Source organism: Exophiala spinifera (genome assembly GCF_000836115.1).
Source record: "Exophiala spinifera strain CBS 89968 unplaced genomic scaffold supercont1.9, whole genome shotgun sequence".
Lineage (NCBI taxonomy): Eukaryota > Fungi > Ascomycota > Eurotiomycetes > Chaetothyriales > Herpotrichiellaceae > Exophiala > Exophiala spinifera.
The window spans coordinates 1,419,135-1,445,688 of record NW_015622521.1 but is presented as its reverse complement, the minus strand read 5'-3'; the positions used below and the strand labels follow the sequence as shown (position 1 = coordinate 1,445,688).

At 52.6% G+C, this 26,554-nt stretch overlaps 13 protein-coding genes across 13 annotated transcripts; 5 read left to right on the top strand and 8 right to left on the bottom strand.

Moving 5' to 3' along the window:
• Window positions 1-620: 620 nt before the first annotated feature.
• PV08_11550 (uncharacterized protein) lies at window positions 621-1,607 on the top strand (the record flags this gene model as incomplete). Its single annotated transcript, XM_016385858.1, has 1 exon — window positions 621-1,607. The coding sequence occupies one exon, from the start codon at window positions 621-623 to the stop codon at window positions 1,605-1,607; it is 987 nt and encodes a 328-aa protein (XP_016230802.1).
• A 193-nt stretch (window positions 1,608-1,800) lies between these two features.
• Window positions 1,801-2,757, bottom strand: PV08_11549 (uncharacterized protein; the record flags this gene model as incomplete). Its single annotated transcript, XM_016385857.1, has 1 exon — window positions 1,801-2,757. One exon carries the CDS (start codon window positions 2,755-2,757, stop codon window positions 1,801-1,803), a length of 957 nt encoding a protein of 318 aa, XP_016230801.1.
• Window positions 2,758-3,406: 649 nt separating this feature from the next.
• On the bottom strand, window positions 3,407-4,981 carry PV08_11548 (uncharacterized protein; the record flags this gene model as incomplete). The annotated part of the gene is made up of 1 exon (XM_016385856.1): window positions 3,407-4,981. The coding sequence occupies one exon, from the start codon at window positions 4,979-4,981 to the stop codon at window positions 3,407-3,409; it is 1,575 nt and encodes a 524-aa protein (XP_016230800.1).
• A 1,760-nt stretch (window positions 4,982-6,741) lies between these two features.
• On the bottom strand, window positions 6,742-8,544 carry PV08_11547 (uncharacterized protein; the record flags this gene model as incomplete). The annotated part of the gene is made up of 6 exons (XM_016385855.1): window positions 6,742-6,773; window positions 6,822-6,952; window positions 7,002-7,035; window positions 7,086-7,292; window positions 7,346-7,442; window positions 7,495-8,544. The coding sequence occupies 6 exons, from the start codon at window positions 8,542-8,544 to the stop codon at window positions 6,742-6,744; spliced, it is 1,551 nt and encodes a 516-aa protein (XP_016230799.1).
• Window positions 8,545-10,099: 1,555 nt separating this feature from the next.
• On the top strand, window positions 10,100-11,421 carry PV08_11546 (trimethyllysine dioxygenase; the record flags this gene model as incomplete). Its single annotated transcript, XM_016385854.1, has 2 exons — window positions 10,100-11,013; window positions 11,130-11,421. 2 exons carry the CDS (start codon window positions 10,100-10,102, stop codon window positions 11,419-11,421), a joined length of 1,206 nt encoding a protein of 401 aa, XP_016230798.1.
• A 329-nt stretch (window positions 11,422-11,750) lies between these two features.
• Window positions 11,751-12,909, bottom strand: PV08_11545 (uncharacterized protein; the record flags this gene model as incomplete). The annotated part of the gene is made up of 3 exons (XM_016385853.1): window positions 11,751-11,902; window positions 11,966-12,638; window positions 12,697-12,909. 3 exons carry the CDS (start codon window positions 12,907-12,909, stop codon window positions 11,751-11,753), a joined length of 1,038 nt encoding a protein of 345 aa, XP_016230797.1.
• Window positions 12,910-13,226: 317 nt separating this feature from the next.
• PV08_11544 (uncharacterized protein) lies at window positions 13,227-14,804 on the bottom strand (the record flags this gene model as incomplete). Its single annotated transcript, XM_016385852.1, has 1 exon — window positions 13,227-14,804. One exon carries the CDS (start codon window positions 14,802-14,804, stop codon window positions 13,227-13,229), a length of 1,578 nt encoding a protein of 525 aa, XP_016230796.1.
• Window positions 14,805-15,164: 360 nt separating this feature from the next.
• PV08_11543 (dihydroneopterin aldolase) lies at window positions 15,165-15,991 on the top strand (the record flags this gene model as incomplete). Its single annotated transcript, XM_016385851.1, has 2 exons — window positions 15,165-15,731; window positions 15,785-15,991. The coding sequence occupies 2 exons, from the start codon at window positions 15,165-15,167 to the stop codon at window positions 15,989-15,991; spliced, it is 774 nt and encodes a 257-aa protein (XP_016230795.1).
• Window positions 15,992-16,008: 17 nt separating this feature from the next.
• On the bottom strand, window positions 16,009-18,355 carry PV08_11542 (uncharacterized protein; the record flags this gene model as incomplete). The annotated part of the gene is made up of 2 exons (XM_016385850.1): window positions 16,009-18,244; window positions 18,324-18,355. 2 exons carry the CDS (start codon window positions 18,353-18,355, stop codon window positions 16,009-16,011), a joined length of 2,268 nt encoding a protein of 755 aa, XP_016230794.1.
• Window positions 18,356-18,557: 202 nt separating this feature from the next.
• On the top strand, window positions 18,558-20,389 carry PV08_11541 (uncharacterized protein; the record flags this gene model as incomplete). Its single annotated transcript, XM_016385849.1, has 2 exons — window positions 18,558-18,607; window positions 18,655-20,389. 2 exons carry the CDS (start codon window positions 18,558-18,560, stop codon window positions 20,387-20,389), a joined length of 1,785 nt encoding a protein of 594 aa, XP_016230793.1.
• Window positions 20,390-20,875: 486 nt separating this feature from the next.
• On the top strand, window positions 20,876-22,243 carry PV08_11540 (uncharacterized protein; the record flags this gene model as incomplete). Its single annotated transcript, XM_016385848.1, has 1 exon — window positions 20,876-22,243. One exon carries the CDS (start codon window positions 20,876-20,878, stop codon window positions 22,241-22,243), a length of 1,368 nt encoding a protein of 455 aa, XP_016230792.1.
• Window positions 22,244-22,781: 538 nt separating this feature from the next.
• Window positions 22,782-24,738, bottom strand: PV08_11539 (uncharacterized protein; the record flags this gene model as incomplete). Its single annotated transcript, XM_016385847.1, has 2 exons — window positions 22,782-24,340; window positions 24,402-24,738. The coding sequence occupies 2 exons, from the start codon at window positions 24,736-24,738 to the stop codon at window positions 22,782-22,784; spliced, it is 1,896 nt and encodes a 631-aa protein (XP_016230791.1).
• A 576-nt stretch (window positions 24,739-25,314) lies between these two features.
• Window positions 25,315-26,227, bottom strand: PV08_11538 (uncharacterized protein; the record flags this gene model as incomplete). Its single annotated transcript, XM_016385846.1, has 2 exons — window positions 25,315-25,708; window positions 25,800-26,227. 2 exons carry the CDS (start codon window positions 26,225-26,227, stop codon window positions 25,315-25,317), a joined length of 822 nt encoding a protein of 273 aa, XP_016230790.1.
• Window positions 26,228-26,554: the final 327 nt, after the last annotated feature.

Below are 26,554 nucleotides of genomic sequence, written 5' to 3'. Positions count from 1 at the left end.
GTCCTTCAAGCAGGGGTCCTTGGTTGATGACGCGGGTAACTTAGCCAAGGGCTAGGGAAAAATGTCAGGCCCCTATCTGATCCCAGCCTTGCGGAGTATGTATGGGCCCCAGGCTGCCATATATCCCTCCCCATATCCTCCGTCACCTCATCTCTTCATGTAAACTATGTAATAAAGCTGTGATGTATACACAAGACTGCACTCTGTGGGTGGGTTTTGTCCACGGCACCTCGCGCTCTACTGCTCTTGGTTAAGGTCCGGTCCGTCCATGCATGCTGAGTCAGACCAATTAATGTCGGCTCGGTGATTTCTTTTGCGTTTTAGCCATTGGTAAACAGGCAACACTCAATCGTTCAGCTGCTGCTTGACGAAGTCCCAACCATCAATCCGACATATCAGTTTCAATGTGCCCTGGCACGCTCTGATATCCAGAATGAACGACCCCTGTTTCTAGTCCGCAATCTGATGAGATGCTCTTCGCTCACTGACGTCTCCTCGGTCCTCGAACTAGTTTCACTTTTCTCGTTCTATTTCTCGTTCTACATACTCCTAGAGACCCAGTCGACCAAACAGTACTGACCCCCTTGCATCGCGAGCGAATCCTGACCTCCACGGCTAAGATGGACAACGTATACAGCCGCGCAGCGGGCGACGAGGAGCACATACTCGCATTGCCAGGAGGACGACAGCTGGCGTATGCACACAACGGGCCGTCGACATCACGGACCATCGTCATCTTCTTCTCCGGCATGATGAGTGTAGGCGTCGCTCCCGACGTGCCGGCGCCGTGCCGCGCTCTGGAGGTACACTGGATTGCGCCGACGCTGCCGGGCATGGGCCGCTCGAGCACCCGCGACATGAGCGTGCCATACCACGTCGGCCTGGCGAGGGACATGACGGCTCTGCTGGAGCATTTCTACCCGGACGGCGCCTTCGATGCCATCTACCTCGGCGGCGGGTCGTACGGCACAGTGCAAGCTCAAATGCTCTATGGGGCGCCTTACGACGTATTCCCCGCCGGCCGCAAAGTCGTCGGGTGTGTTCTGCTCGCGGGGTTTTCGCCGGTCAAGTACGACAAGGAATACGCGAGGGGACTGTCGTGGCAGAATTGGGTCTCCTTTGGGCCGCCCTCGCAGCTTCCATTGCGGCCTCTGCAGAGGCTTTTCAGGTCCGTGGTGGCGTCGAAGTTCCAGAAGCTGGACGGCGCCAAGAGCTTTCTTCGCCAGACGATCATAGACAAGATGGACGACGACGAGAAGGTCCAGCTGGCCGAGTGGCTACGCAAGAACGACAGGACCGAGGATGAGTGGGTCGAGACAACGGCCAAGATCGCCATGAGGTCGTGCGACAATTGGGACGGGTTCATGGAAATTTCCGATGTCATTCATTCGGATTGGGGCTTTGCGCCCGCCATGCTGGACGACGAACACGCTTCCAAGCCCATACTGGTCGTGGCGTCGCAGAATGATCACATTGGCGGAAGCAACAATGGCTGGCTTGTGGAGAACTACAGATCGGCCAAATTGAAGATGGTTCCAGGAGGTCACATATCGGCTATCTACTATATGGATGAAATCTGGCAGGACATGATAGACCTGACGGCATAGGTAGAATTCGAATTCTGTGGACCGGGAAGTTTGTATATAGAAAGTCTGAGGGTTCTGGCACGAAAGCACACCACCTCTGGAGGTTCAACGTCTGGCTCATTTTCAAACTTGGAACGAGGTGCTCTTTTTAAATGAGGACGATTGAGGACGCTCTAGTTAGTCGGTGACGCTGCGCCACGCCGCGCCCGTGCGCTCAAAGAGACAACGTCTTTTGCTCGAAACGCGCCGCACACTCCAGGGCAAAGCCGAAGCACCTGGCATACCATCCTCGCGACCAATAGCTCAGTTCCAAGTTGTGCGGAGCTCCTGTGATGACGCTGCCGTCGACCCTTTCGCTGGCAGTAAAGGCGCTTGTGAATTCTTCAAGGTGTTCCTTGTTCCCATTCCACATCAGGTCATGACCCGCAAAACCGACCATCACGGGCACCACCACGGACCCAGCCAGCTCCCTCCACCTGGGGAACCAGACTGTTCCGGCCGACGACATCTCTTCGACGGACATTGAATGGTTCAAGGCACCCGTGTATTTGTAGACGCTTGGGTCGGCGTGTCCCTCTTGGAGCATCATCTTGTCTTTTACCTCGGGGGGAATCACAATCGGCGTTGTCCCAATGTCCTGGGGACTGACTGGCGACTCGGTGGGCTGACTTCCAAATCCAGACATAGAAATCCCACCCAGCGGATACGACGGTTTCTTCCCACCCTCCTCGGATTCCTTTGCGTGCAGTGTCGCGGCAATAATCCCAGAAATGGTTCCGAGACTGTGAGCGTGGAGAACGATGCAGCTGCAACCGCTGGACACTCCGTACTTGGACCATAGAAGCGGGAGGACGTGGCGATGAAGCCATAGTCCGGATTCTTCTGCGTAGCTGGATCCCGCGGGCGTCGAAGTAAACCCTGTGGAACTGTCGTAGCCTGGCCTGTCGATGGCCACGAACGGAATGCCGAGTGCGTTGCTGACTGTCGAAGCAGAGTAGACCTCGTCTACATCGAAGTACTTTGAAGTATAGGTGCCGCCGTGCAGGGCCACAATCAGTGGAGTCGGATTGCGAGTGGGAGTCTGCTTGTTAGAGGACCCTAAAGTGGGATTCAAGCTGTGCAGGCCACTGACGACTTTTCCATCAGGGAGTCCAAGGCTGAATGGCTGCATCCCAGAAAGTGCTCTGTACAATAATATCAACTGCTTTGATTGAAGCGGAAATTTTCACCTGAGCTAAAGTGTGAATGCTTCTTGAGTTGTTTCCTGTGATCACCGTTGATTCAAGAAACGAACTCCCTGCGGAGACAGGTAGAGGCAATGACCGATGACTCAGAGGGAGGAGGTAAGCAGATATTGTAGGCATATCCCTGAAGTACCTACAGAAACCGGCTAGGAGGCGGCGGTTTGGGGCCGGTCGCAAAGGCTCCCAATCAGGTTGTGGACCGAGCCCAGAAAGCTTGTGGCCTGGGCTAACTCGATATCTGGGGTCGCTTTTGATAAGCGGCCCGTAGGAAGACACTCCTGAATAATCGACCTAGCAAAGATGTTTTAGAATGTCATGACTTCTTTCTTTCAAATTATCCAAAGACTGTTAACAACGACAGTTCACATAACCGTCGGATGAGTGGAAACCTGTACATACGTTTTGCTCGGCATACTAAAGCTTACGCCTCCGCTCTCGCTGACATTCTCTGTCCCCAGTCGATACCCATAGACAGTGACTGTATTTTTTCTTGAACAGAGAATCTACGGTACATCTTTTAAATTAGGTTGGTTCAGCATCATACGCGGCGCCGGGGATCTCAAAGTCCTTTCTGTCTCACGCAAGGCCCAAATTCTGCTTTTGTTCAGAGAGCCATTCTTTGGCAATGTTTTCGTGAGTCGAGAACGTCACGCTGTCTCCAAATCCTTTCAGCCACATGATGAACCGTTCAGACATGCCGATGATATGGGCGAGACCCGAAGTGTCCGGGTGCATCAAAATCGGGAAGATGAAGTCCGCCGAGGCACTTCCTTCAGACGAATTTTCCCAGAGCCACATGAACTTGTCTTTCCACATTTGCTCAACAACGCGAGTCGACACGTAGCCCATGCTGTTCGCCAAATGGGGGAGGTACTGCAGCGGCATCATGTCCTCGTTGTACCATCCACACGGTATCTCCACCAGAGGATGTTCACCCTGGGGATATGACTGCGGCGAGATCTGCGTCGGGTGAAGCCAGGAAGAAGCCGGCTTGGAGAAGTCGATGGTCTTGATTGGAGGGTCGCTGGGTGTGAAGTAGGGTTGCGAGTCGTGATGCATGAGCGATGTGTCATAGAGGAACTCGTGTTCGCGGAGCAGCTTGACTGTAGTCTCCCTAATGGTGTACATGGGGGCTCGGTATCCCCGTGGCTTTCTGCCGCACAACTTTGTCGCGACGTCGATGCACTTGAGCAGAACGTCCTTTTCCTGCTCTTCCGTCATCTGATAGATTCCTTCATGAGAGTAGCCGTGAAGCCCGATTTCCGCTCCGGATTCAACCACCCGCTGGACTGTTTCAGGAAACGTCTCTATGGTGTGGCCCGGAATGAACCATGTCACCTGGTCGGCGACTCCGCACTTCTTCAGCATGTCAAGTAGGCGGAGAGCTCCAACTTGGCCTGCAAAGATACCGGAGCTATAGTCGGCCATGTTATTGTCGGGGTGGCAACCCGTGCCGAGCCAATGTGATACCGCGTCGAAATCAAAGGACAGGGCCACTTTGACACGGCGACGGGGTCTCGCTGATGGCGTGGGTGGAATTTGGGTGAGGCTTCCCGCGTCTGAAACCAGATACTCGCAATCTGTCGGCATACCGGCATTGACTGGGGCCATGTCTTGAGGACAAGCGCTGGTGACGATGATGAGATCCGTTTGTGCCTGCAGGGTTACAAACTGGCCCCTTTCGGAGGTCGGGTTCTTGATGTCTAGCGTGCCACGGTGATCAATGGCAACATTCATGAACAGGTTCAGGGGATCGGGGACCCAATCATCCGCGATGTGAAACTGTGGAAAGGTGGCTTTCAAGGCCTGGTGCATGTTGTCGGTACAATTGTCATGGTAGCCGTCGAATCCTTGCATGCGATACCTTTCAGCGTCACAGGCCGACCAGATGATGTCGTGCACGCCTTTTGTTGTGTCCTCTGTCAAGACGAGCATGGGCTTCCTCCTTGTACTGTATAGGGTGTCGCCCTTGGAAAGAGACACCTTGAGCAAAATGGTTCTGGTATGAACCATGGACAAAAAGTCGTTCGCATCATCAGGGTTGAAGGCCCAGAAATCCACCACTTGCTTCCCATGTGTGTTAACGATCCTCACTTCCTGGCCCCTCTTGACGGAAAATGCGACAGCTTTGCGTGCTGGTATGATCGCCATGGTGTTGAAATGCTCTCGCGATGCTGTTGAAACGAACGGCCGGAGTCTTTAGACGAAAGACCGAAAAGCGTGAACTCGATGGTTACTTATCCAGGGAGTACGAGTACGAATACGAGACGGGCGATTTTGAATCCACAACGGGCGTGAATACTCCATCAACGGCACCCACCCCGGCCGATTATGCTGAGGACGTGATAGGGGCGATTCGGAGCAATCGCCCGTATAATCGGGGGTCTCAGCTCAAGTCTATTGAATTTTTTGATCTTGGAAATCTGGTCGCCCGTATAAGAGTAGTGACATCAGTAGAAGAATTTCTAGCTGGCTCAAGAAGTTGATTTAGGTCATCTTATCTAACAACCCCTCAAAATCGGAGTTCACCGTGGTCCATTTAGAAGACGAGCATTGACTCTACTTGGCGGTTTGCACGGCCGTTGTGGAAGTGCCTCTGATGACCAGCTGCCTGAAAATCAGCTTTGAATACCCAGGGGTAGATGCGTCAAGGGTCTGCGCCACCCTCACAGAGACGATGTGTAGCAGTGGTAGACGACCCTTTTGCTCAAGGCGCGACCATGAAAGGTCATGAGCCTGGGCGTCTGTCCAACAGAGGATCACCAGAACCCCCGGATTGAGTAAGCCGACAGAAACAGACAAGGTCCGGGAGGTATCCCTGCTTCAAATGATTCCTGGAGTGACAGCAGAGCTCCACCACAATCTCTAACCGTCGTAGAATTTCGGTCAATCATAGTTTGTGCACCTTTTTGCCGTTGAAGAAGACCAGTTAGGGGTGGGTACTGCAGTATCTCGTCGAGGTTCATGCTTCCTTGTACAGCTATTAAATGCACGTGGCAGTTCCAGAACCGGGTAAAATGTACTTGCCATTCAAATCGACGTCTTCTGCTTCCTCTCCAGCGCTCTCCACATCGTACACTGGTTCTGTGACAGACACGACCTGACCACAGCTGAGTCCTGACTTACGCATTACACTCAACGTTTTCACCTGAGGAGTCAATCAATGACAATAGCGCCGGTGAAGATGTAGGTAGTCGGAACGGGTAGTTTCCGGGTTGTCAACCACACTTTCCAGATCTTTGGCGTCATCTCCAACTGCCATCCTGTTGTAGCACGCGATGCGGTCAGGTGTTACAAGAGAGTGGCCAACAATTCAGAGACTAATATCAAGATCTCCCTGGAGGCTTTTTTGTAACCCCCCATCTCGTGGATAATCCATGGATTCGGAGAAGTGTTCTCATGAATGTAGCGAGAGTCCCTTCGAATGCTTCGCAAGTACGGTGGAGTATAAGTACATCAAATATAGCATCACTTGTGGAGTGCTTGACCCTATAGTTCGATTGAGGCTGCGCTAGTCCAAATCGGCTTTCTAGATCCACTCAACATAACGCTTCCAGTTTCGAAGTCATCCCAAACTCATTCATTGGAAATCAGATTACCATCGATTTCAACTTCATTTCATTCCTTATTAGTTTTCATGTATATCGAATTATGCTCAAACTTGTACCTGCCTGCCCATGGTAGCCCTTTGCGAATCCTTTGCGATCTAAAATCTGCTCCATTTACTTCGCATTCTTATCCGTTTGCCGAAGATGAAGAATAAGAATGGTACTGGAATCAATGCCACAGAGAAGAAAGCGAATATACTGGTACCCCACGGAATACCTATATTGTGGTAAAGTGGTGAGACAACAAGAGGAAACCTGAGGGGTTAAAGTCAACTTCATCCTTCTCATGTATGTATCATACACTTACGCTGCTGCAAAGCATGACCGCAAGAAAGCTGTATCCCTGGTTAGCGCCGTCGCAGAAACAAGCTGAAGGAGCTTACTGTTCGCTCCTACTGCACTAGCAGCATATCGTTGAAAAGTATCCACGAGGTAGTTGAGCGCAGCCTGGAAAATGGTAAAAAAGCCGACACCGGTCAAATACAAGCCGATAGTCGGAGCGATCCAGTGATATCTGATGCAAATTGTCAATGACTGACGGGAATCGGGCTCAGACCGCTTACTTTGGATCTGCAGTCCAGCCTGTCACAAACATGCCTATCTAGATCAGAGGTCATTCGGTGTGAGAGTCGGCCGAGGAGACTCACCGGCGCTGAAAAGAAAAGAGCCAAGCATCATCGGCGGCAGACGTAGTTCTGGGCAAGTCTTACCCCCCGATTTACGATTGTAAACCAGCTGATTATAGACATTGATGCCGGCACCAGTGAATGCGCCAACGAGAATGCCCAAGAACGGTAACTCTGAAGGAAGTTCTTTCCACTTTCGGTGTTCTGCGAAGATAATCGGAATGGCGCCTTTGGCCTTGTGAGTACTTCCACGTTCCAGAGTCACAGTGTATCGCACTTACCGAGCTGCATGTACAAGATGCCATAGCAGAAACTTGCATATAGCGCAACAAGCGCACAAATAGGCGTCATAAGAAGCTGAAAAGGTCGGACCAAGAACTGGACATGTAAGTACACACTGCGACGTTAAAGTCATTGCCAATATGCTTACCTTTGTCGCCAGCTCTTTGATTGATACATCCCATTCTTCGAATTTGGCATGCAAAGCCCAATTTCCGCTCTGGTGGCGCAGCCGGCGGGCCTTGTAGACAAGTAGACGTGGCGGGTACGATTCATCCAAGAAGATCATGTCAATCACCAAGATAGTAAGCATCATTATGCCTGTCAGATACTCAGACCATCGCCAACCGAGGCTTGGCTGAACGACAAAAGCAGCACCAACGATTGGCCCAAAGACTGGTCCTATGACGACAGCCATAGCATACGATGCAATAGCAATACCCCGTTGAGAGGGAGGGAACAGGTCGCTCAAAACGCCTCCCGTATTCGTAACCGGGGCCGAGGCGAAGAAGCCGCAGAAGAACCGGGTGATCATGATGGTCTGAAGATCCTTCGCGGTTGCGGTAGCAAATGCAAAGCATGCCGCGACGAACATGGGCGGCAGGACAGCATGCTTTCTTCCATAGACCTCGGACAGTGGCGCCCATAATAAAGGGCCAATGCCGAAAGCGAGGAGAAACAAGGTCGTACCCAGTGTAGCGGTTTGTGTCCCAACCTGATACTCATCGGCCACTTGCCTCGTTCCGGGACTGTACGCAGCACTGGACCAGGTCGCTGTCATGGTGGTGAAACCGTAAAGAGCCGTAGTGACGATCTTTTTCTTCAGTGCCCAGTTGACTGGTCTGTAGGGGTCGTCTTCGCCATCGAAATCAACCAAATCCTCGACAGTCGTTTTCTGATGTTCTAACGGGTGGCTGAAATTTCCAATCGGTGCTCTCGTTCGAATCCTCGACAAAATGGTCTCCCGTCTAGTGATGGTCCGCGTCAGGTTGATGTCGCGCCCTGAAGCTCGAGACCCTGAAGCGTCTCTGGTGGTCTTTTCGCTCAAACCATCTTCATCCGGATCTGGGCCGAGATCACCATATTCAGGGTTTGTTGTTTGGCGAGAAAGTTCGCGAGAAAGAGCAGACTCTCGAGTATTGCTTGGGGACAATGTTTGTCTGCTATTCACCGCATGGTCTGTTGCATTGACATCCGCCATCTTAATTGTACTTTTGTTATTAAGGCATCGTCATGATATTGTTATCGAGCCGACAGCGCGTGTTTATCAAGAGGAAAAGTCATCCGATGTCGCCAGACGCCAGTGGGCCATCCGACGGGAGCTGCGAGTCGCTAACACCGACGGGCCGAAATCCTTCAGTCTGACAGAGTTTGCCGCTCTCGGGCCGAGCAGGCGTCACACAACCATGGGCCAAGGCATGTCAAATTGAAAAGTCATTTAAAACTCAGGTCCGGGCGAGACCAAAACAAAAACTCGGTCGTATCTTGCCGGTTTAACCGGGCACTACGTACGAAGCTGCTGGAACATTGTTTAGGCAGCTGGTCAGAAAGCAAGTTACTGTTGATTTCCTGAGATAAGCTTTTTGGTGTCACGTACGATATCCCAGTCTAATCTTAAACCTTGTCCCAAGGTATACAGTCTCAATGTCCGTGGAGTAGAGACCAGACCGATCCCGGAGTTTGAATGCGAGCAAGTCCAATAACACCTGCAGCATACCTAATGTGTTGAACGGATCGGTCAAGATGAACGCTACATATCTCCATGCGGTCGCAGGATACTGACGTGGCCCAGCAGCAATTATTCTTTCAAGGTTTGAGATCGACGAGAGCAGATGACCTGATGGCATTAATCGCTCATCTGTGTGCATGTGCTTATCACTAGCTTTCGAAAGATACCTCAGGGGTCTAGAGATCTTCAGCTGCCTAGAAATTTACTCGAGCAATCGTGACAACGTGGGAGGTTGATGCCATGGTACGTCGATGACGTTTCCAAAATCCAAATGGAAGGAGATGTTATCACACCCTCGAGCCAAGTACAGTACGACATCCCAGGCTTCAGCACCGCAAAAGCGCAGCAAAAGCTAGTGCCTCTGTACAGTTGTTGCGACACATGCTGCAAGACACCTAGTTTGAAACTGTCATAACGTAGATATAGCCCCTCCAGATCGAGGCATTGTGAGCTTCGGTTTGATTGGATTCGTACAAGTTGTAAGGCTGGACCAAGGAGTGAGGGTGTTGCGAGGCTGGCGAGGCTGACAATGTATCATTCCAATTGGCCAAATCTCAGCCTTGCATCCCACATCCCTCTTGGCCGGTGCTCTCCGACTTCGCCTTAGGAGTCAGACAACGAGCTTCTCGAATTTGTTCAAGCCTTGAATACCATCCCAAAACTGTGTTCGAGGACCGAGAGAGCTTTCCCATCCCAATAGGCAGCCGTTCAGTCTACGCCTCGAAGTAAAATACCACCAGAGAATCGGCCGGCGCATATAATAATGAAAACACGCACAGCCGGAATCCTTGCCCAGGTGGCCCGTAGAGCCCCTTCTCGCGGCCGGGCACGGGAGGTGAGTTGTTTTGCTCCTTCGAGGCGCCTTTCGGGATCTGTGTCACCGAGAACCTCGCACACCGGACAGAACACGAAGCAGCAGCGCCATACAAGTTGCCAACCACAGTCTCACCCAGGATGGCGACGACTCCCCTCTCAACAACGGCACCTTTCCAGCACGTCGTCCGTGCCACAGGTGCTCGTCAACGACATGGCGAACCAGGAAGTGCTCGTCGACTTCCACGGCACGGCCATGCGGTTCCCGTCCTTCTGGCTCCGCGACCACTGCCCCTGCGCCGAGTGCCAACACCCAAGCACGCACCAGCGACAACTCGACACCTTCACAATCGACCCGGACATCAAGGTGTCCAACGTCGAGCCCACGCCCGACGGGCTCCAAGTGACATGGCCAAGCGACGACCACAAGAGTCTCTACCCGTGGTCCTGGCTCGAGACGCACCCGCCCTTCACGCAGTCCAAGCCGTCGTCGTCACCATCATCTACCACGACATCCAAGCGCACGCCCTCCCGACAATGGGCCCCCGTCCTGTCTACGTCCTCGATGCCACGAGTGGAATACGGTGCCATCATGTCCGGGTCTTCCTCCGAGGGTCTCAAGTCGTTCCTCTCCGCCATCCACAACACGGGCCTGTGCTTCATCCCGTCGACTCCCGCCGACCCGGCGTCCACGCAGCGGCTGATCGAACGCATCGCGCACATCCGCGCCACGCACTACGGCGGCTTCTGGGACTTCACGAGCGAAGTCAACCCGATCGACACGGCCTACACCAACGACCCGCTCCCGCCTCACACGGACACGACCTACTTCACCGACCCGGCCGGCCTTCAATTGTTCCACCTCCTCTCGCACACGTCCCTGAGTGACCCGTCCGAGCCAGGCACGGGAGGCGAGTCCACCTTCGTCGACGGCTTCGCCGCCGCGTCTCACCTGTACGACAAGTTCCCCCAGCACTACCGCTCGCTTGCGACGTATCCCATCAAGTCGGCCGCTCGAGGGGCACCAGAGGGCTCCTTCTACAACACCGCCTCCAATCTCCAGGGATATCCCGTCTTTTGTCATTCTTCGCCAAATCCCTCCATCACGTCGCCATCCCCGTCGACACTGTGAGTGCCACCAAATTGTTATTAATAAACCTCCCCTTGTCCCCTTCACTTGATCTTCTACTTCCCAACAACCCACCTACGAAGTCACCTGCTAACAATTCCCCTCCATCACGCAGCGTCCAAATTCGTTGGAATAACCTCGACCGCGACACCCCTACCACACCGACTTTCCCCAATCACACGGCGCTGAAGAACTGGTACGCCGCAGCACGCGAGTGGGCGCGCATCTTGGAATCTCCTGAGTTCCTAATCACTGTAAAACTACAACCTGGCGAACCGGTCATCTTTGACAACTGGCGCGTCTTGCATGGCAGGTTGGGGTTTGAAGGGAAACGCCGAGTCTGCGGCGCATATGTGGGCATGGACGATTTCAGAGCAAAATGTCGGAGTTTGGGAATTGAAGCTTGAGTTCATGGATTTCTTTTCGCACAAGGTAGCAAAATTTCATAGGCCCTTTAGTCACAATATCCTTCTGGATCTATCCTCAATAATCAATCGACCTCGTTTGATTGGACTCAGAAGAGAGATCGCCGTGACAAGTTGTTAGGACTGGCCAATTTATGCTCAATTCACCCCAGGAAATCTCATCTCCAGACTCTGCTCTGCGCGCACCCATCAATGTCCAAGCCATCAGTGCATCACTCAACCCACCCTCGTTCCAATTGCGGTGTGTCCATCCAAGGTGTGACAGGGTCTTAACCTAGCAGAGTACGAGCTCTCCAGGCATCTGACTCTTTTTAGGAGAACAACTTGTACCACTCAACGTGCTTGATGTGGCCAAGATACATGTGGTAGACCGTGCACTCCAAGCCCTGGTTTTTGTCCAGCTCCGCTCTCTGGTCGGCAATGCTTTGAATTTGCTGATTGTGGAACGCAACGACGTGGGCATCTGAAGACTCTACTGTTAGCAATGTCTTGAGAATTAAGCACGTCAAATGATCCAGGCACTTACACTTATTGCGAAAATCGTGGAGACTTTCCAGTTCGTCCTGCAACACCCGAAACAACAAGGGATCATCGCAGTCGAGGCGCTTGTCTTCGCTCACTTGTCCTTCCAATTCCTGCAAGTCGCTGTTGAGTTGCTTGACTATCCGACGGATGCGATCCAGCTGGCCGAGGTGACGGTTGAGTTGGCCTTCGAGATGTCTCTTGCCCTTGATGTAGTCTTGAGTCTCATCTGCACTACGCTGGCTCTGGCGACTTTGGGAACGCGGAGCTGGCATGACATTAGTGATCTGTCCGGCCGGCTCACCATCTGTATCGTTTGCTTTATCAGGGGTCAAAGTGGAGGTACCGTTATCTTGTGCGGTTGTGGCTGCAGTGCCGGGGTTGGTGTCACTCCAGGTTGACATCGCGGTCTGCGCAGGCTCATTCGCGGAATCGTGCTGTTTCATTCTGGATGGAGGATTTGCCTCTGCAAACCGGATTGTTCGCTGTCTCTTAGATCTAACTGGGTTCGACGGACTGCCCTGAACTCCAACTTCAGTTGGCGATGTAGTCGAAGTTGGATCGGCGGTCACTGGAGTCTCTCGTTGAGGCTGGGATGCTTGCGAAGGCTGATGGGTAACGGTAGGAGAGGAGGGATCTTGTTGATGTCCGGCCGTACCGTCTCGTGAATGATTGCTCTGCCATTCAGACGTCAGCCGTGAATCCGCCGGTGAGGCGGTATTCACCGTCACCGACTGTGCTTTCATCCTCCTCATAGATTGTCGCCAAGAACGGTCTTCTAGGGGCAGCTCCTCTTCTCGTGCTTCGACGTCGCCAGCGGAATAGGCCGTTGCGTCGAGGCTGCTGGTCTGATTTGTTCTCACCACCCTTTCGAAACAAGGGCCAGTTCTTGGGGGTGAGGTAGTGAACAATAGCTTCGAAGCAACCGCAGTCAATGGGAGGTGTCATTCTCCAGGGTATCGGGGGCAGTGGCTTTCTTTGAGATACCAAAAGATGCGGTGCGTTTGTTGATTGTTTGATACTAATTCCAAGACCAAGATAGCAAACGTTCAACGACGGCATAACACGAAAGAAAGAGATGAAATTACAATAGTTGCTTCATTCAATTCATACCATGGCTCGGCACAAGTTGTGGTCAATTACTCATATCGCCATGGCGATGAGAACGACAACAGCAAGCACCACCGCAGGCGCAGTCGTAGTCGAGGGAAGCTGAGATCCTGTCTGTCGACGAAACGGCAGGAACCCGTTCTCAGACGATGCCATCACGCCCAACCCGCCAAAGTCCAGCTAGTTCTTTCGGTGCTCTTCGCCGTCGTCGCCCGCTGAGAAGTGACAGATGAATCCAGGTCTCGATGAGCTCCCGCAAGGCCCTGCGAAAGAAACTTCTCCCTTTCGATCTCGACAAATGATCTTGCCTTCAAGCTTGCTACCAGACTTGCGCCAGCCCAGGCTCCGAGAGAGCTCACTTCACGAACAGTCATAGGGATAGCAGTTGACGTTGACGGGTCCCGAGACTTTTGTTTTGAGAGCCGCTCCTCCACAAAATCCCCAGCTACAGGAATGGTGATATCGTGTCGAGCTTCCGCTGGTACAGCTCGACCCTGAGCAAGCTCCGTAAGTCCACTCCTCCTAGCATTAAAATGCTTGCCCCTGACAGCTGTCCAACCATGTTGACTTATGATGGAATTGGCTTCATTCAATATCCGCGCAGACAATCCAGCGACCTTAGCCCCGCGGCCGACGAAAATGATCCTGGGTAGACATACGCTGCGTACATCTGCAGAGAGATCGAGGAGTGTCCGATAGAGCACTTGGCTGATTGACTGTTCATGGTCGTCTGAATGGTCTTCATTCTGTTGGCCTATCAGACTTTCCACACATGCCTGATGAAGTGCCGCACGAGATATCGATACAGAGCGATAGGATGAGTCTGTAGGCCAATCGATGAGGAGATCATCGCCTCCTGCTGGTGGCTGTTGTTCTCCCAAACCCATGCCTGCAATTCCCTCAGCCAGCCCTTCTCCCGTGGGTCGAAGCAGGCCATGACAGCCTCCCGCACGGTCGATAAAGTCTTCTACAAAGTCAAAATCAAACACCAAGTCTCCTTCGACAGAATCCTTCTGTCCCTGTCTGACCCCGTCCAGCAATGCCGCGATTTTGCAAGTCAGAGCTCTCATAGCGCGTACAGTCCGCCGCATGTGAATTTCTCGATACTCATAGATGGCCATTACAACCGTCTCCTCCCAGCCAATGTCAACGACCAGACCTGAGCGCAGGCCCGAACCAGCAATCGTCATTGTGGGCGAAGGCAGAAGCGTGATTGAGGAATACTTCCAGCGCTCAAACAGCAGGGTCAAGATGGTTGAAAGGACGGGATGCGGCACAAGAGACGGCAGAACAAGAACAAGCCTCGCACCTCCAGCATCGACCAGTAGATGTTTAGTGTATGCTTCTCTAACTGCTCGTTCCAGCTTGTCGTCCAGTAACCCCAAGTCCACGTCCTTCACATCGCTTCTCCATAACTCGTAGTCCTTGCATCGAGCTTGTATGTTCTCCTCTCTTCTCTTGTAGCTCGCCAAGTACGTGCGATAATCTCCTACTCGTCTGGAGTTCTGAGGAGCAAATGCTATCGTGCATTGAGGGCCGCTCTCCCCTTGGAACCCCGCGCTGAGTTCTCGAGGGTTCAGTTCGATGATGATAGGGTCTTCCTCGGCTCGAAAGAATGAGGAACCAGGGGAGGAGTGGACTGAGGAGATGTACCGGCTTGGAGTGTGAGGCGAGCCGGACTTTTGTCTTTCGCGTAGGCCAGGGCGAATGGCGGAGGCGACTGTAGACGCCATGGCTCCCTTCTCTTGTCTTTGCTGCCTCCGTCGCCTCCACCCGTCGTGCTCGCTTGCTGATCGTCTTGCGCACCATTAGCCAGCAGAAGGCATAGTGACTGTGTCGGGCCAGGAAACCAACGGCTCTGTTGGGTATCTGGCTGTTTGTCGAAGTCGTCTCTGATCGTCACGTGTAGGCTACTGGTCGGGGCACGGAAAATCAATTCTCCTTTGTTCTTCATCGACCCCCGGAAACACTCACTCCAGCACTAACACGTCAAACCATGTCACGGGTACTTTGATCTTTTTCGTTCCAAGGCTACATAAGGTGACTTCTACATTCTTTCGAGTCCGTTCCATAGCCTGACCACCCGAGCGAACATGGACAAGGTCATTCTCAAGAACCTCAAATTCGATTTAGCTGTAGGTTTCGATGCCTGGCGTCGGTACGGGAAACCACAGCCTGTGTCTGTCAACCTCGAAATTCACCCACGGTCGAATCTGGAAGCCGCCGCGGCCCAGGACGACGTCAATCTCTCTCTGGACTATGGCAAACTGTACAAGAGTATCTCTGCCGTCCTGGCAAATTCAGGGCCCTATCAGACAATCCACGTCCTGATTGATCAACTTGCTCAACTCATGCCTGAATACGCCTTTCTCGACATCGACATCCTGTTTCCCAAGGCACTCTTACAAGTGAACAAAGGAGTCTTGTACCGCCTTCAGGTCGACAACTCCACTCCTGGAGTCATGACACCTACCTTGACCCTTGATATCAAGGGTATCGCTTGCAGCTGCATTATTGGAGTCAATCCTCATGAACGGCTCTACAAGCAATCATTGTCCATGGACATAAGTATCCCGGTGATAACAACCGCCCTTGGTCCTGAGCCAACTGAAACGCACTATACGGCGGAGCTGCACGACATGGTTGATGAAATCATCGAGGTATATTTGGTATGCTTTCTATAATTGTTATACCCGCTAACAAATATCTATAGCGGGTAAAAGGATCATCCTATCATACACTCGAGGCTCTTGCTTCTGCAGTGGCACAAGTCGTCACCCTGAGTTACGGCCACACAGTTGCAAAAGTTCGCGTTGAGAAGCCAAGCGCAATTGCAACAATCGAAGCTGCTGCCGTGGAGGTCACTCGAAGCAAAACCTTCTTCGAGAACAAAGATTTCTGGAAAGTTAAGAGGCCTTGACCGCGGCCATCACGGGTTCAATCCCCAGTCAAGTCGACTATGCTAACTCGCAGTCGCCGCGCGTTCGATGAATGAGTTCCAGATCTTGGGCTGGGTTCGCCACCGACTTCTTTCCACGTGCCAGGAAGACTATCTCGAGGCAACGCCCGGAGATGTCTAACCGGAAAGCTGGTGCTGAGGCCGGTTGTGAGCTCTGGAGGTATGCGACCACCATCCTCTGCAAAGTATGTGAGATTACTATCCAAAGTTTTCTCAGGCTTGTTTGCAGCTAAGTAAGGGGCGAAGAAACTTTCAATTGTCCGCTTGGTTCTTGTAGGACTGCCGTACTCTGAATGTTCAGTTGGATTAAGCTCCTTCTCGGCGTGGGATTTTTGTTTTCGCCTCGTCGTGTCCTGCTTCGTTACTGACGCCGACACATCTTGGAGATGTGGAAGGCCAAGGTCTCCAGTAGGTTGCTTTTTCCTCCTCTCTTTACTCGGCTGCACAGGGGGAGAAGATTTCAGTTCGACAGGCTTGTCGACAGGTTTCTTCCTTGTTGGAGTGTTCGGGATCTCCCTGAAAGGATCGTCGGGAACATACAGCTGGTGATGACTCTTGCTGATTTTGAAAAAGTCATGCATGATCGGTGAACTAAGCAGCTGTTTTTGGCGAGGCGCCAGCTTTGGTGGTGTAGAGAGACCCGGGGTAGGGCCAACGCTGTCCTGATCACGAGAAGGGGCAGCAATTCTAGCTTTCCTTGCTATCGCTGGTTGGCTAGATTGTTTCGAAGCAACCATGTAGTTCAGGAGGGTCCCGGCGGACATAACACCTGATCCATTGGGCTTGTTGGTATCCTTTGTCTTCTCGCATTTCCGAGCAGCAAACTTCTTCGGGTCGTTCGCTTTTTCTTCTTGTAATCGACGCCATTCTTGGAGATGGTCCCGAGCGCCTACCTCTACTATCGTTTCGGCAACCCAGACCTTTTCAGGTGCATCTGGAAGCCAAGGAGGCCCTTTCCTCTTCTTTGATGGACTGGGGGGAACAACCTCGGGGGCTTCATCTTCGGGTATATCCTGGCCTTTATCGTCTGCAGTCAGAGCTTCAAGATGCTCTGGGCTGTCTTTCTCCGCGTGCAAGTCGATGCCAACGATATCTGCCGGGATCATAGTGACTCTGAGCTCGGGAATTCCATCGCTTATGAAATGTTTCCTTCGCTCAAGGATCTGATCTGCCGAGTAAATTCCACTTTGTTGCCTGCGTAGCAGCCTGTTTGTAAGTAGGGCGGGTGCCATAACCCTCACAAATTTCCAGGCTCCTGGTTTGAAATCCCATTCAAACGTCTCTCGGACATATTCACGCATAGCTGGGACATCAACCTCGGATGCCCATGCCTCCCGCCACTTTGTTTCGAGATTCAGCAATTGGTCCTCGGGCGTAACGGCAGGATTTAGATAGTAACCGAGTATTTTGCGATTGGGAAACGTCTCTGGTATCTTGACCAACTTCCTTTTCATCTTGAAGTAGCCACTCTCATTCGTTTCAAGCTCGTATTGAAGACGCTCACGCCATTCTTTGATACCATTCTCGTCAGCATTGCGCACCAGTTCTAGGAGGTCGCTTCCAAAGCCAGCCCGTGCAATCTCGCAAGCCAGAGTCGATCCAATTCCGGTGACACCAGCTTCATCATAGTCGCCACCACTCATTAACGCCACCAAGATCATCCCCTTGGGATCCAGCCCCGATAGAGATTTAATTCTAGGAAGGTCAAGGACACTGACATGTGTAGGCGACGAGTTATGCTTGGAAGCCTCTTTCGACCAGTCCCTCAACGTCAGCGTAGAGCCAAACATAATTGCGTCCACATCCTGGCTCATGACGGCATCAACCAGACCTTTGCTCTGCAACATTGCACACTCGGCTTCAGCTTCACCCGGAGCAGTGTGGTGCGGGAATCGAAACGCCTGAATGAGCTTCTTCGACATTTCGTTCGAGATGCACGTGCCATATCGAGATACTGTCCGTCCCCGCTTAGTAAGGGGCTTGTTGGTACCATCATAAACAAAGACCGGATCGATGGGAAGAGCCAGTAGTTTAACAAGCCGGTAGAATAGAGTCCTTAATGCAGGATTCTTCCCGCCCTGACCGGCTTGAGTCTGGAAATTCCATATTGCCGCATCAATGGCTATTCGGAGTGGTCGCTTCGACTGTTCAAGGTGCTCTATGGCGAGCTTCGCCAATGCAACCCGCTCGCCCTTGCCGATCTCCTTGAGGATGCTGCGAGACAGTCAGCGGCGGCAGTAGAATGTCAGGTTAGCTCTTCTTGACTTGCCCTGGGATTCCCATCGCTTCTCACATCATCGGTACCCTCTTAGAGGATGTGGCCATTGTCAACGCAGGTTCGCCCCCAGCCCAAGTAGTCGAGTGTTTGTTGACGCGCAGAGGAAGGCGCCGGCGAAACATCGGTGAAATGCGAAATCGCGAGGTCACGTGTCGCAAAAGACCATTTCGTCTCTGAGACTCGCTTTCGTGATCTGGTCCCTTCGAATTGCTCATTCAATCTCACATTCAGCAGATGCTTGGAGACAACATGGATCCCAAGCTTGAAGGCCACAAGCGCAGAGACGATCCGTCAAAAGGGTAATAATGCGACATTCAAGACTTCTAACACTCTCTGACGTGGACAGAACACAGTCGAGGACTTCCCCTAAGCCAGCTCCCACCAGATTCTATCTACCTTTGAACATTGCTTTCTACCTATGCTTCGCTTCTCACCTACTAGCAGCCCTCTATGCACCCATTCAAGACTGCGATGAGACGTTCAATTATTGGGAGCCTTTGCACTACCTCACTCATGGCTACGGCCTCCAAACCTGGGAGTACTCTCCTGAGTTCAGCATTCGAAGCTGGGCGTATATTCTAATTCATGCTATCCCAGCCAAGGTAGCCGGCTTCTTCGGACGAGGCAAGATCTTCGAGTTCTACGCTCTGCGGGTCATTCTAGCCTTCGTCTGTGCGGCAACTGAAGTCAGACTGTACTCAGCCATATCCCGCGTAATCAACCCGAGAATAGGAGTTATCTTCCTGATGATAGTCGCGTTCAGCCCAGGCTTCTTCTATGCCTCGTCTGCGTTCGTGCCTTCAAGCTTTGCTATGTACACCTCAGCGCTTGGACTTACCTCGTTCATGGACTGGCAAGGTGGGCCGAGAACTGCGACTGGCATCATGTGGTTTGGCATTGGTGCGTTATTAGGATGGCCATTTGCCGGTGCCCTGATCCTACCATTCGTGATCGAGGAATGGTTGACCACTTTGGTCGGTCAAGGAGGTGTCTTTGAGACCTTTCGGCGATATCTGGATGGCACTGTTCGCTGTTTTATTGCCCTCGCTCTCCAAGTCAGCATCGATGCTTTCTTCTACCACAGCCCTGTTGTCGTGCCTTGGCGCATTGTGGCATACAATGTCTTTGGCGGTAAAGGCCGTGGCCCGGATATCTTTGGGACGGAACCCTGGGACTACTATCTTCGCAATCTTCTCCTCAACTTCAATTTGTGGTTTCTTCTGGCACTGGTTGCGGGACCCCTGCACTTGGTGCAATCTCTCATCTTCAAGCAGAAGACAACGAATCAACCACTCATTAGGACGCTCACCTTTCTCTCGCCATTTTATCTGTGGCTCAGTATCTTCACACTACAGCCACACAAAGAAGAGAGATTCATGTTCCCAGCGTACCCCTTTCTCGCTTTAAACGCAGCCGTCGCCTTCCATTCATTGTTGGCATGGGTGGGATCGCCAAGCTCAATCATCTTTGGAAGAATTCCAGCCAAGATCAAACTTGCCGCGGTCCTGTCGATAGTATTCCTTGCCGTCAACATCGGTCTTCTACGCATCGTTGGAACTGTGACGGCATACCGCGCCCCCCTGCAGGTCTATTATCCCCTTCAAGAGTCCACTGCACCACAAAACGGAAGTACAGTGTGTTTCGGTAAGGAATGGTACCGCTTTCCTTCTTCGCACTTTCTTCCCGATCCTATCCACGCAAAGTTCATCAAGAGTGAATTTGATGGACTCCTGCCCGGGGAGTTCCATGAAGGCAACGTTGGCTTTGGCCTATTTCCTGGGACCTGGCTGATGCCATCCGGCATGAACGATGTCAATGAAGAAGATGTGGGCAAATACATCGACATCCAACACTGTACCTACCTAGTCGACTCACACATGCCAGGGATGAAAGCAACGGAGTATGAGCCATTGTATGCTTTAGATGAAAAGTGGGAGCGCGTCGTCTGTCAAGAATTCCTAGATACATCCCGCACCGGATTAATGGCCCGAACAATCTGGCTACCGGACCTTCAGTTGATTCCTGAAAGATATCAACGGCACTGGGGAGAGTACTGTCTTCTAAGGCGGAAAGACGACTAGATGAATATGACAGGGAACAACAGATGGCGGTGAAAAGAGAAGTTGACCACGAACAGTGTCGCCAAAGATTCTTACGCCCTCCTATCAAGAGTGCTTATCTACGGCAGTGCCGTGAATCGTTGGGCGCGTTAGTCCTCGCGGTAACTTTCCAACGGCATTTGTGGAGAATTCCCCACGCCATTCTCAATCAGGCAAACCTGTCCCAGCGACAACTAAAAGCAATGATTGGGCCATCTCGAACGACGCTGTGGCTTCAGTGGTCGATGATAAGAGATGCAGTGCCCGTTTTCGATAACAGGGTCCGAGGTGGAATGTCAAACACAACATGAACACTCCCTTGTTTTCGGTAACTTTGCGAGCTTGAGCAGAGATATCAAAGCGTGGAAAAGTTCCATATATCCGACACCACCCTCGTCGTTGTTCTACGGTCGCTCGATCCTCGTCGATTGAAGCAGTCCGTTCATTTACACAGTCCTAGCCGACATAATGGACTCAGAAACGCTCAAGCAATCATTAAGAGACCTAGTCGCGCGGTCCCAGCCATACATCAAACAAGCGAGCGGTCACATTCTAGCATCGCGGGATCACTGCGAATCATTCTTGAAATCGGCGCATCCAGAACTTCGAAGATTTCTCGAGGAATCTCGTGGCAGAGAAATCCTTCCTGCAGTCCTTCTACTCATTTTCCTTACGCTCGGTCTATCCTCGTACATTCGCAGCCGACGCAAGCCCAATAGCATTCGTCCTTCGACGCCTACCATCGAAAAGGCCTCTTCGACTTTTGCCAAGCCGACTCGCAAACCAGGAACTTGGGAACCGTCGTCGTTCAAGTTTCCGACTCCCCCTCCCTACCCAGACTGGTCGATAACAGAAACAAAACCCCTGCCGTATCGACCGTTTAGACATGGGCCCAAGTACTTTGTGACCATGGGGCTTCGCAATGTCAAGCACCAAGAATGGATCGAGCTGGACAACCATTATCCACGCTACCACGACGACAAGGCACGCCGTATCATCGAACGGGGACCTAAATGCTGCAGGACGGCCCCGGAAGCGCTCCCTGCGGCTCTCGAACTCCTCGAGGAGCTGTCGTCGTACCTACCTGCGCGCTACCCGACGCTGTACAAACGCACAGAGACGGGCATCCTGAACCTCTGGTCGAACGAGCACGTCGACACCACGTCCCGGCCCCTACCAGAAGACCCGATGCAGTCGTGCGCGCGGCTCGTGCAGGACGACCTGGCCATCATGATCGAGCGGCCCGACGGGCAATACTACCTCCTCGCCGGGGCGATCCTGCTCGCCGGGTTCTGGAGGCTCGAGGACAAACTGGGCATGCCGCTGTCCGAAATCCACACGTCGGGCGACGTGCCACAGTACCGCGAGAAGCTCGAAAAGGGCATGATGAACTTCTTCCGCCGGCTGAAGCCCGAAGAGCTCGTCGCGCGCAACAACTACTTTCTCCAGGTCGACGAGGACCTGGCGTGGAGTCACTCGATCGGTTCCGAGGACAGCGACGGCATCAGCTGGAACACGGCCGAAAAGAACCGCGCCATCGAGCACCACTATTTCCGCTCCGAGCGCCAGACCCTGCGCCGCCTGCCCAAGTCCGGCGGCGTCGTCTTCACCATCCGCACCTACTTCCACCCCATCACCGAGATCGCCGAAGAGGACTACGTGCCCGGCAGGCTCGCGAGCGCCGTCAGGAGCTGGGGCAGCGACGTGTCGCGCTACAAGGGCAAGGAAAAGTACGAGGAGGTCTTGCTGGAGTACTTGGACAAGAAGCACCAGGAGCAACTTGACAGGGGGTTGAAAGTTGAAGAAGAAGATGATCGAAGGAGTTATCCTTGGTGATTTTGAGCAACTTGATGAAGAACATCAGAGTGTTTGGTCTGGTTTGCTTGGCTTCTCTTGTCATCTTCAGCTTGCAAGGCGTCGTCGCTAAGTGGGTTTCAAAAATATTATAAAGAGTTCACCGCCAGCCTTCTCTGACCATGATGGGATGAATGGAACACGGTGTATCTACGCTGCTACCGCTACATACTACGATTTGAATAAATGATAGGCTTGGATGACCATTTATGAAATATACATATATATAGATACACCTTTCTCTCTCTGCCTGTCTGTCTGTCTGTCTGTCCGTGTCTGTGCATCTAGAATCTAGATGACGGGAACAATGGGATCAACCCAGTGATGCCGCTCCAGCTGTTTCATCCCATTTCATTCTCCTCGTAAGTGACATTATAAACAAGGCGACTTCTTCTCTGCCGCATCGTAATACACACAGATTTCATCGAGTCATTGATGGCTCGAGTACTTGACCCTAAGTTAGTCTATCCACTACCAGTACCCAGTACCCCGGCGTAGATGATGGGAGACGACTCAATGGTCACACCCTACTCCGCTTCGCCCGATCCGCCCCCTCCAGACCAGCGACTTCCCTCATCTTGCGCCTCTCCTCCGCCTCCCTGACGGCAAGTTGATCACGCTCGTGGATCCAAGCGCAGTCATCCCGAAACTCGCAGACGCGACATTTCCACGCGTCACGCAACTCCACGCCCTTCGGGGCCCGTTCGCCCCGCCAGAACGCCAGCGCATCATAGAGGTACGACCTGAGGAAATTCGGGTTGAAAACGATCGATCTGCTACCGAGAAGCTCGGGCTCGCCGGCGTCGGTCTCTCGCGTCGCCGAGACGTACCTCGCCGTCAGGAGCGGTGAAAGACGCGTCGACGGCGACGGCGACGCGCCGGCAAGCTGTGAAATCGACTGTGGTGTCGAGGAAGGATATAGTTCCTGAGCGTCTGCGCTGGGAGTAAAGGCTGCTGCTGCTGCTGCTCCGTCCAAATCCGCCGTCCCTGGCATCAAAAACGTCTCGCGGAACTGCCACATCATGAATTCCCACAGCTTCTCCAGGTTGTTGTGCTGGATTAAAATCTCCAGAGAGTCTTGCGTCGACGGACCAATATCCCATTCTGCTGTTGCTGCTGCTGCTTCTTCTTCTTCGCTCTCCATTTCTCCTGGTTGTCGATGTTGAGAACCAGACACGTCGTACATGTCTTGGTTGAGACTGCCGATCTGTGCAATGAAATCGTCAGAGAATGTCGCGTGGATATCTACTCCATACCGCGCTGCAATGTCGTCAAGAGAGAACATTCCTTTGGCCAAATTGTCCACCATGTAGTGGTACAGGTGCAGCTGGATAATGGTGGGTCGGATGCTAGAGCCTGTAGGTAAACTCGACGTCCCTCTTGTCTTGACATCTGTAATGTATATTCGCTTCTGGTCCTTCGGTTGCTGTTGTGACCGCATTCTCTGCGAAGCCAGTGTATTACCGTTGCCGTTGCCATTGCCAGCACCCAGTGCCTCCTCTATGGACTGACCTTGCTCTCTGGTCTCGCTCGTAACGAGATAGTCCCTGATGCTAGCTTGGTATTCCGGCGGAACAGGCCCCGACTCCTGGTTCATGGAAAACTTCAGGCTCTGCTCCTCGAGTTTCGGGTCAGGGCAGTGGTAACTCAATTCGTCAATGACACCATTGACGAACTCGCCACCCACGGATCCCCAGACCTCCATCTCGCGAGTCCGGCCAGTTTCGCGAAGGGTGCGCAATCCCTGTATCACATTCCACAGACGCAGCCCCCAGCTGTCTTCCTTCGTAACAACCCTAACGGGCACGGTGACGTGGACTTCATCTTCGAGCGCCTGGTGGACTGCACTCCCTTGTTTCATGGCCGGAGTCCTCCTCTTGCGCCCGTGCTTGCTCAGAACGTAGAAGTATTGTAGTTCACACCAAGCAGGAGATATCAGATCGGTGACGGAGAGCGGCTTCTTTGGCGGCTTTCTGAACCGTTCAATGGGAGATCTGGTGTCCTCAGGCTCGGGAGGCTCTGCGGCAGGTGGACCTTCTCTTTGACTTTCATTCTCTTCGTTCGCAGGTCGCTTTTCAGCTAGTCGCTAGTCAGCTTGTCAGTAAAGAAAAGCGCAGGATGCCCGCCATGTCGTACTTACCACTCTGGTCGCGTACGTCCTGCTCGAATTGGGTTTGGACGGGGGCTGTCTGGTCGTGCCGCTGATGCGCTGACTCGAGACCAGGCACCTTGGGCAAGTAAATGCCCGGAGGAGCTTCATAGTCTTCAATGTCCGTGACGAGCAGCGGCGCGATCACATCTGATCTCGCCTCGACTTCGAGGAGGAGCTGGTCGATTATCTCGAGTTCCTCGGGATCTTCTGCAAAGTCGCTGTATTCGTCTGCGTGCTGTTCGGACGTGTCTGCATTTTCAGGACAGACTGACTCCAACTGCACGTGTCTGTGATCAAACCGCGATGTGTTGTTGGTGTAGGGCATTATCGAGGAGATATCGACGTTTGTTAGTGGCGTTGCAAGCGTCATCATTCAGCGCGCAGCCCATCGATAGAGTCTGGGAGTATGTTTTGGCACATTCTGAGGGTCTGCAGTAAGATATATGCTGCCGTTCATGGCGTCCCTTGACATGGTGTTTGAACATGCCGTGCATTAGGCTTCTTCTGCCTAATCCTGCGAGTGAGTCTGGACGTGTCGCGGGGCTCCAGACGCGCCGGGACAAAACTATAGCGTGCCACCCTGCAGAGAGATGGACGACGTCCAATACAACCAGTGTGATTTCTGTTCGTCTCTATCTAAGATCTAGGTGTGTCTACTTCTGCCTAGAATGTTTCACGTCTATTCATTGAATGCACAACACAACTCCTGCCCTACCTCCAAGCCCGACATTGATCCAACCTGCTGGACATGGAGCCTGTCTCCAGTCATTGCCTAATTTAAAGCTGCTCTTGAATGACCAACGCAGAGATATTGTCGCGTCGATCCGTTAATACTCATGCAGCCATGATGCGGTCCTGCAGATTTGCCTTGTACAGTCAATGCTGTTATAACCAAGAGCCTTCAGCTCGCTTTGAGACTCTCGGCCACGGCCGGCCGAGCCAGCGAATCCGTAGCCAGCTCAATTTTTTCCTCTTTTCTGTTCAAGAAGCTGAGATACGTCTGCCATGCGATCGCAAATATTCCACTAAACATGAATCTGTAGTTCGGCGCAATGAAGTAAAAACTGAATGCGGTGACCGCGGGCCAGAGCTTCAAGGAATTGACGATGCTCGTGGGCACCGTTGCTTGCACTCTGGCGATGGCGCCGTGGACCGTTTCGCCCGTCAGGAAAGCCTGCATTGCGAAGAAATACGTGTTGAAGATGGGCGTGAAAACTGCCTGGTTCACAGCGACCTTGGTCGCAATCGATGCTATCGTTGACCGAAAGTTGAAATTGCGCCCGAGGAACAGAAACCTAACGGCCAGCATTAGCCACGAGTCTTCACCGTGTCCCCTCGGTCCGCTCCATGTCTCGGAGTATGAAATATGGTCAAGCGAAGACCTACCATTTGTATCCAGGAATGCTCGCAATTGCTCCTATCGTAAGCATTCGCAGCGTCCTGGTTCCATCGTATGATTCACCTCCAATCTCTTGAGCCGCTAGGTCACCACACAGATACGTGGTCAACGAAGTACAGAGCTGCACCGTGTACGGTCTCTTCATCTGACTGCGGTGAAACCAATTGAAGAAGGTCGACACCGGACCGAGTCGGTGATACCATAGCGGGATAGGGATGTCAACTGGGTCCGCCTTGGTGCTCTCGATTATCACTTCGTTTGGATTATGGGGAGGAAGTTGGCTTTCGCTGACAGGCTTCGACTGTTTCGACGTGGATGAGTTGGTTGACTTGCGATGGTGGATGTGTTGATGCCGCGGTCGCACCCACAATGTTCTGGCACCAACCTTTGTTGATGCCCTGTGCAAGGTTATCATCGTCGTCCCTCTCTCATCTTGTTCTTCTGCACATCTTCTCGAAATCGTTCAGCGTTTGTTCCTCCGCAGTTGGCGATGACAAAGCTAATAAGCCGAGAATCGGGAAACTGCGCGCATAGCCGAAGGTGAGATCCGTTGTCGGCTGTGGCAGGGATGACGCCTTCATGAGTGGCCCTGAGCGACCGGGAGTTTTAGGCACGCTGGCACCTAATATTAGCACACGTCAGCCCCAGGAGATGCAGGGTTTAGGCACCACTAAAAACCCAAACACCCACGACGACGACTACCTCTAGGGCACTGGAATGTTGTTGACAAGGCTACGCTTCA